Source organism: Dryobates pubescens, chromosome Z (assembly GCF_014839835.1).
Source record: "Dryobates pubescens isolate bDryPub1 chromosome Z, bDryPub1.pri, whole genome shotgun sequence".
Taxonomy (NCBI): domain Eukaryota; kingdom Metazoa; phylum Chordata; class Aves; order Piciformes; family Picidae; genus Dryobates; species Dryobates pubescens.
Window position 1 is genome coordinate 2,072,303 of NC_071657.1, and position 8,676 is coordinate 2,080,978.

The window sequence follows — 8,676 nt, forward strand, 5'->3', positions numbered from 1 at the left end:
GAAGTCTCCTTTGCTGCTGCCAGGGTGCTTAATGCGAGTGGAGCATGCTGTGAGGTGTGCTGGGAATGCCTGACCTGCTCCTGCCAGAGCAGCAGCCCCTTCTCCACTTGCCTTTCAGAGCTGGCTGATGGAACTGAGGCTCAGCCAAGCTACAAACCTCTGTGTGTGTCTGTAGCTCTCTGACAGTGTGCTCCACTCCAGGTGGGTAAGGGCAGCCACAGAGTCACCTGTGCAGGCAAACACAGTCATGAAGAAGAGGTCTCCCTCTTTCCTCTGGGCTGGAGCCTGCCTGAAGGTGTCCTGCAGCCCTTGTTGAGCTATAGTTTGGGAAAGAGGAGGATGGTGCCAGACAAAGAGCCACCAGAGAGGAAAACTCAGTGCTGTGGCCATGATTAGGCCAGCAGGAAAAGAGCAAAGAGCCTTTGGCTCCACAACCAAATTCCCAGGCAGTCAAATGAGGAGGCTTTGCACTTGGCAGTGAGTTCACCCAGCCAGCAGCCACCTGCAGCTTCACAAAGCAGCCCCATGTCTGCAGGCACAGGGGCAGAGCAGGTACCCAGCTGCTAGGTGTGAGTGCCAGCACTGCATGCTGTGCACCAGCAGCTTCACAAAGCAGCCCCATGTCTGCAGGTACAGGGGCAGAGCAGGTACCCAGCTGCTAGGTGTGAGTGCCAGCACTGCATGCTGTGCTGCTGTTGATCTCTGCCTGGCAGGGAGGGGCAGAGCAGCCAGCCTCTGAGAGCCTCCCTGCATCATTTCTCTCCTTTGCCAGGCAGCAGCTCCCACCAGCCAGCAGCTGCTGCCTCCCCTGCCTGCCAAAGCCAGGCCCCTCTGGCCCCTCTGCCTCCGAGCTGGGTCAGGGCCAGGCTCCCACTCAGCCCTGCCGGCCTGGGCCTTCCCCCATCTCCTCCACGCTTGCCCTGCTCAGACTTGGCCTGCAGACAAGGGAAGTGGTGGTGCTGCCAGGTGCTGCCTGCTGGGCCCTGCTCTCCTCCATCTCCCCAGCAAGCAGCTCTGCACACAGCTGCCATGGATGCAGCCATGGATGCTGCCCTGCAGCCTTCCCAGCTGAGGACACTGAGCACCTCCAGCTGTCTCAGCACAGGCTGCAGCTGGCAGCCCCAGGGAGCCAGTCAGGAGCACAAGCCTGGCAGAAGACAGCTCTGAAGGGGCTGGAGCTGAAGCAGCAGCCAGCACCCCCCCGGGGCAGGCTCAGCAAGAGATGTCTCTGCCAGGGGCTCTACCCCAAGCTGCTGTGCCTGTGCAGGAGGACTCAGGAGCTCTGTGCCTCCCCTTAAGGGCCTGAGCACCTCTGCTGCAGCAGCTGCAGCCTGTGCCCTGCAGCCACCTTCCCCCTCCTCTTCCTGCTCACCTCTCTTCCCACACTCTCAGCTCCTTGCTGTTATGAACCTGGATACTGAAGCTCCTCTTTCTATTTGCCCCTTCCCAGATCTTCTCTCCCCTCACTTGTGGGCAGAGCAAACAACAAACTTCAGCCTTGGGCATGGAAGTCTTTAGAAGCAGCTGTGCAAGCCTTGGTGTGAACATGGTTGGTGGGCTCTAGGCATTTGGAGTGTGAAAGGATTCATTTAACTTGGTTTGTCTCAAATCCGAAAGCTGGGTGAGGTCAAAGGGGCAGGGAGCTTCATGGCAGGGAAAGCACAGAGGTTTATAGGCATCTGAGTCTGCTGTGTGTTTGTGGAGCAGCTCAGTCTTGCCAAAGGAGGAACTTGCTCCTCTCCACCAGCACCAACTGTGTACCCAAATGAGAGCTTCCTCAGTTGATGGTGTCCCCCAGACATCTCATTTGGGCTTCTACAGCTGGATTTTATTTTAGAAACTAAGGTATTACAGAGCTGGCTCAGGCACAAGAACACAGCTCTACCTGGGATGCCTCAAGATCTTGCCAACCAGTGGGTACCAATCTCCCCTGTACATATCTCAGGGTGTCTCAGCTCACCTAGCACACCATTGTTTGGGCATTCAGATATAGCTCTTTGTGTTTATGACCCAAGAATGATACAAAAGCTGGAAGCCCTCTGCTGTTAGACCAGGCTGAGAGTTGAGGTTTGTTCAGCCTGGGGAAGAGAAGGCTCCAGGGAGACCTTGCAGCCTTTCAGAACTTCAAGGGGCCTCTCAGAAACATGGCAACAGACTTCTCAGCAGGCTGGCAGGGCCCATCACTCCTTGTCCTGCCCCAGCAATGTGCCAGGTACTGCACCTGGGACACAAAACCCCATGTAAAATTCCAGGCTTAGGGTGGAGGGCCTGGAAAGCTGCCCAGAGAAAAAGGACCTGGAAGGGTTGGTCAGAAGACAGCCAAAGATGAGCCACAATATGGACAGCATCCTGGCTTGGATCAGCAATAGCATGAGCAGAAGGACCAGAGCAGGCATTGTCTCCCCAGATCCTGAGTTTAGTTTCGGGACCCTCATTATGGTAGAGGGTTTGAAAGGACCTCTGGAGATCATCCAGTCTAACCCCTGTGCTCAAGCAGGGGCACCCACAGCAGGTTGCCCAGGAGGGTTTGGAATCTCTCCAGAGAAGGAGACTCCACAGTCTCTCTGGGCAGCCTGCTCCAGGACTCCATCACTCTAAGGAAAGGTTTTTCTTGAAGTCAAGTGGAACTACTTATGCTCTAGAGCAAGGGCCCAGCTGTGGGCTGGCTGAGAGCAACTCCCTAAGACAGCTTAATTTCTCAGCACCTACAAGCATTGCATCACCAGAAACAGCTATGTCTTCCCTCAAACTCTCCTCAAGGCTGTTAAGAGCAAGACTATGGGACCTGCTGGAGGGCATCCAGCAGGCCACAAAGATGATCAGAGGGCTGGAGCACCTCTCCTATGAAGACAGACTGAAAGAATTGGGGCTGTTGAGCTCAGAGAAGAGAAGGCTCCAGGGAGACCTTAGAGCAGCCTTCCAGTACCTGAAGGAGGTCTGCAAGACTGTTTACAAACATAGGACAGGAAACTGGAGCAGGGTAGATCTAGATTGGACATCAGGAGGAAGTTCTTCACATTGAGTGGTAAAATATGGGAACAGGTTGCCCACAGATGTAGCTGAGGCCCTGTGCTTGGAGGCATTCAAGATCAGGCTTGATATGACCTTGGGTAGCTTGATCCAGTTAGGGATGTCCCTGCTGACTGCCTGGGGGTTGGTCAAGATGAAGGTCCCTTCCAGCCCAATACATTCTACAATTCAAAGGGCAGCTGGGTCCATTCAAGCTTGTACAAAGGTTTCAAAGTTCTCCCCTTGGAGATGTTTTACCTCAGTCAGCCCACAAGCAGCTGTGTGATTACTGGAACCATTAAATGCAACCAAGAAACACAGCAAAAGCTGAGGTGAAACTATTGCTTGGTAATTTTATTCATGTGCATGCAGAAAAGTGTAGTCAGCTTTGAAGTCACATTCCAGACAGCTATACCTATGCTAACCAGAAGAAAACTCTACACTACTGCTAGGTGAACAACTCTGCAAGATAAGACAGTTAATGGCCAGACACTTGCATGAGTATCTTCTAGGCCCTTCTGCTTCATTGGTGCACTCTGATCTTCTCCACACAGGCAGCTCATTGTCCTCCTGACTGCAATAACTTCCTTTCATTTGCTGCTTTTTGTTTTTGCTGCATAATCTCAGAGTCTCTGTGAAGGAAGAAAACCAAAGGTTGGATTTCAGATGCTGGTTCATTGTTTTTTCTAAGCAGAGTCTTGGGTTTGCCCTTTAGCAGCCCCCATTAAGACAGGAAAAAGGTCCAGATAGAGAAACATATCCATCTCAGTCAGCCATAAGCACACTGTTTCTATTATCTTGGGGTTTGGGGTTTTTTTGGTCCCTAAAACCCACATCCAGTTTATGCCCTGGCCAGTGAAGGGACCATGAATCACAGCAAGGTACTTAAATGCAGTTCAGTCAAGACACTGGATTCTTTCTGACACTTCCTCCCCAACCCCCCCAATCATTTCACTCAGCTTTGCTAGGTATTACCTCTGTTTTCTCTGAGAAGCAGACAAACTATCCTCTTTCCTTTTCCCTTTGTGGATCTCCTGAGTCTTCTTCAGGTTCTTTTGGCGGGCAAGTTCACGCTGGTTCCCACCTGTGAGACAGCAGAGTTTATACAGGTACCACCACCCCTCACACAGCTGTCATGGGCAGAACTCTGCCACGAGGGTGATAAAGGTTTGTAGAGCTGATCTGGCAGCATCTTCCACCACAGTCTGCCCCCCAAGAAAGCCTGCTAGTTCCCATATTTCTGCAGGTCATGACCAAGAGATCACTGAAATCCCTTCCATCATTCCCTCCAGAAACTCAAGGCTTTTATGTCCCATAAAAGGCATTCATCATTCCATCCACAGCTTAGGCAAAATCAACACAGCAATCTATCCCTAAATAAGTCATCCTCTCTATTTCATAGAATCATAGAATTGTTAGGGTTGGAAGGGACCTCAAGGATCAGCCAGTTCCAACCCCCCTGCCACACCTCACACTACAGCAGGTTGCTCACAGCCACCTCCAGCCTGGCCTTCAAAACCTCCAGGGATGAGGCTCCTACCATCTCCCTGGGCAACCTGTGCCAGTGTCCAGATTCCAGCACCCAAGAGAGCTTACAAATTAATTCAAGATTAAAAGAACATCATTAAAACAAAGGTAGCCTGAGAGACTTCCTCAAACTCTTCCTAAGGCCCTCTAAGAAACCAAAAGCAAATGGGTGTAAATATTTGGGATCCAGAAGCATCTACCTGCTTTGTTTTTAGTGCTGTCTCAGAAAACTACTGTCAGGTTCCATCACATGCCCTGGTCAAGCACCACCACTTAAATCTTGCTCATACTTAGAACTAGAAGTCAAGGGCATCAGCTACATCTGTGGGGAAAACACACTTCTGCAGGTGCTGCTTGGATGATGACCAGCAGAGCTGGGACTCTGGCTTTACTTGATAGTGAATAAAATCCCCAGAACTGCTTCACAGAAGATCCATAATGTATGACTGGGCACTCAGCACCCAGCAGCTCAGCTAGTGTAATCAAACTCTACCATCCAGGTACCACAAGAGCTGAGAAGGCCACATAGTACCCAAGGAATCATGTGTAGGTTTGATTCATTTCTGCTCCAGAGCCCCTGATATATACACACACAGCAAGGCTGCTGCAACCATGGAGCTTCAGCCCCAGACTCTCTTCAGCTGCTGTGGGAAAACAAGGGATTATTGGTGAGGAGGTGAATACACTCAAATGACTCACAGCTGATATCCCACCAGTTCCTGCCTGTCCTTGTGTGGCTGGTAACTACAATTTCTGTTTAGGTGAGATAGGTCTGTGAAAGACTGAAGAGACACTTCATAGGATGTGCTTGAGATTCTCACCCTGCTGCTGGGAAGACAAGCAATGTGGAAAGCTACACCTACCAGATACCTCCCAGCCCCCTGCAAAGGCAGCAGGGATGACAAAGCTGAAGTCAAAGACAGCCAAAACTCAGCTTGTCCTCAAGACAGCTTCTTTAGGATAAAAGAACTCAGGGCTTTCTCAGGACAAACTGCTTGCCAACATCCCTGCACAGGGTGGTCAACCCTAATGCTATTCCCTCTTAGTCCCTTCAGTTAATTACACTCCAATACTATTAATGAGGTGACCTCCAAAGAGGTTTCATTTGAAATGAAACAGTACTTGAGCACTGCAGTGAGCTTCAGCTCACTTCCAGGTGAGAAGAATCCCATTATATATAAATATATATATATGCACAGAAAGCCACAACTACTGCCACTTTAGAGGACACCTCTTTGGAGGGACAGCCACCCAGCTTCCCCCACAGGTACCAGCCCCTGATCTGCTGGCAAGTTGGGCATGAAATCTTTGTGATCAGACAACATTCATGAGGGCATGAGACTGAAACCAGCACAAAACCATCATCACATTTTCCCATGCTCAAAACCGAAAGCTTCATCTCCCCCTAATTTTTGTTGTGCCTCTTTTCCAGTCTCTCTCCTTTTTTAAGGTCCTCTCTGCCATCCTTCAGCCTCAAAACCAGATCTCTGCAGTCTTCAGGTGCCTGTAATTTCAGACATAGGGAAGCAGATTAGGGCTAGGCCAATTTTCAACAGCCACCAGTTGATGTGATCCACAGCTTTGTATTGCCTCCGTTTCTGAGCTGATAAAAATACCTGCCAAGTCAACACGTGGACAAGAGCAGCCCAGCAAAGAAACAGGAGCACTGTGAATCCTCAACACCAGCAAGGGCACTGCCTGGCCACAGATGCCAGAAGCTCAAATGTAAACAGCTGCTTCCTGGGGCCTGCTGCTGAAGATGTACTTCATCTGTGATAGAACATCAAGTGCTACCTTTTGAAAAAGCTGTGAGTACTCTTGCTCCACTCTCCCCACTATCATTCAGTGACATCCTGTCCCAAAGTCCAGGTAGAAGGGCCATTATTTGCTCAGAAACCAAAATAAAACAGCTGTCACTGGCAGTACTGATGATGATTACAACTTGATGACTCACAAGCAGATGATACATTCCAGGCTATAAATGGTTGTTGATTTTTATGGTGCTTGAGGGGCATGTACGTCACACAAACAAGATAAGAGCAGTGAAACAGCTCTTCTGTGGTGCTTAAAGAAATGAGGTATCCTCTCTTACCAGGAGGGAAGCCAAAACACACTGCTAGAGTCAGAACTTACATAGCAGTCATCCTTAACTTGATGCACTTCCTTTCTTTACAAGCAAACACCCTGCAGGATGTCTGCAGTTACTCCATGCATGGGGCAAGACTGTAAACTTCAGAACCAGACTGGATGGCATCACTGAAAAGCTTGGCACAGCAAGGCTGAGCAGGCAGGAGAGCAGAGCAGTGCATACAAGGCAGACAGAGGCAGGGAGGTCTTTGAAAAGAAGCTTATACCATCCCTGCTTCCAAGGGCTGCTTGGGCCCAGCACTTCACCTGGGATGCTGAACAAGTATCCCTGACTCCAAAGGAAACGATGCTGTTTGCCATTTTCCATAATATCAACCTAAATCTTCTGTGAAGTGTGGTCCAGTCCTTACAGAAGGCAGAACAGCTTCCTGTAATGTGGCAGCTCAAGTATGAACTGCCACATAAAGGCTGGTACACCCTCGCTGCTCATAACTATGCCTGAACATCCCTGTCCTTGTCTGCCTCTGCAAGATATACACCTCAGCTCAACCTGTCCCTGCTCCTCCAGCTCCAAATATCTGCCTATTCTTTCCCTGCTCCTCCAGCTCAAAAAAATCTCCCTATTCTTGAAAGATAAGCTAAAGACCTCTGAACAGCACTGGAGCAAGCAGCAATCATCTCTAATGCAAGGAGGTCAAAGGGAATGGCAGTAAGGATTGGCTACTGCAATCATGAACCCTGGAGTTCTAAGCAGCAAAGGATCTAACCCCTTAAAGCAGAAGAAAAGTGTCTGTCACTGTGTGCCAAAAACAGAAATCAAAAGCAAACAGAGACATCTGACACAAGAACAAAGCAATAATGGAAGACAAGTGACAAAAACACCCCACCTCCAATTTATCTAGTTATCACCACTTCCACAGCTTTACTCAGCTGAAATTTGGCAGTGCAACATGTACCACTAATTTATGAGCTTGAAGGCATGTTAAGTCGATAATAAGCAACTACTTTAACTGTTTGTCTGTTTCAGCCCAACCCTGACTAACAACAAAGTGCTGAGTTATGGACACAGGTACTACAGCCAAGATGAGACACTATGGTTACACATCACAACTGCTACACTTGCAGTATTTCACACACTGTATTCAACCAGGTCACCCCCAAACGAAATGTTATTACTCTGTTATGCTCAGGTACGAGATGCTGTTCCTCTCTAACGTTAAGCTATGTTTATTTTTAGAATAGAATTAACCAGGTTAGAGGAGACCTTTGAGATCATCGAGTCCAACCTATCACCCAACACCATCTAATCAACTAAACCGTGGCACAGAGCACCCCATCCAGTCTCTTCCTAAGCACCTCCAGCGATGGTGACTCCACCACCTCCCTGGGCAGCCAGGGAGATGTCTCCGAGCATTCCAGGTTTGTTTTCAGCCCCCTGCGATTTTCGAGCGGATATACCCACGTCACTTCGGAATAAAGCCATGGATAACAATTCCCTTGCCCTTCCTAGGGCAACCTTAATAATCACTGTTTAACCACAGTGCTATTAACCACTCGGCAGTGATATAAAACTCCGTTAGTCTCACAACGGACAACAGGCAGGGCTGAAACTGAGTGTTAGTATTGTTGCAGCTACCACCACCTTTCCTCCGCCCCTCGCCCAGCCGCGACGAGGGATGGGGAGAACATAGTTCTGCCCCAAGCCCGGGACGAGTAGCGTGGAGAAGCCTCCAGCCCCAGCCCTCCACGCTCTCTCCGCGGGATTTCGCCACAGGCCACACGAAGCCCACAGGGAACAGCGGCACCACACCATGCGCTGACCCTTACCTCCAGGCTCACAAGAGACAGGGCTGCCCTCGGTGCGACTCGCAGGCCACCCTTCTCCAGACCGGTGAAGCGGCCGAACACCCACCTACCCACCCACCCATCTCCCTGCCCCCAGCCGGCTGCGCTCCCCTCAGGGCCTGCCGATACTCACGGGTCATGGTGTACCGCTGCGGGCTGGCACTACTCGCGGAGGCGCCTGAAGGTTCGGGAAGCCGCCACAACCAG

The 8,676-nt window shown here is 50.3% G+C and overlaps 1 protein-coding gene across 1 annotated transcript; it reads right to left on the reverse strand.

Moving 5' to 3' along the window:
• Positions 1-3,347: 3,347 nt before the first annotated feature.
• On the reverse strand, positions 3,348-8,660 carry SERF1A (small EDRK-rich factor 1A). The gene is made up of 3 exons (XM_054178619.1): positions 8,603-8,660; positions 3,985-4,093; positions 3,348-3,641 (listed from the first exon to the last, which is right to left on the reverse strand). Exons 1-3 carry the CDS (start codon positions 8,607-8,609, stop codon positions 3,569-3,571), a joined length of 189 nt encoding a protein of 62 aa, XP_054034594.1. The 5' UTR covers positions 8,610-8,660; the 3' UTR covers positions 3,348-3,568.
• Between the last annotated feature and the right edge of the window lie 16 nt (positions 8,661-8,676).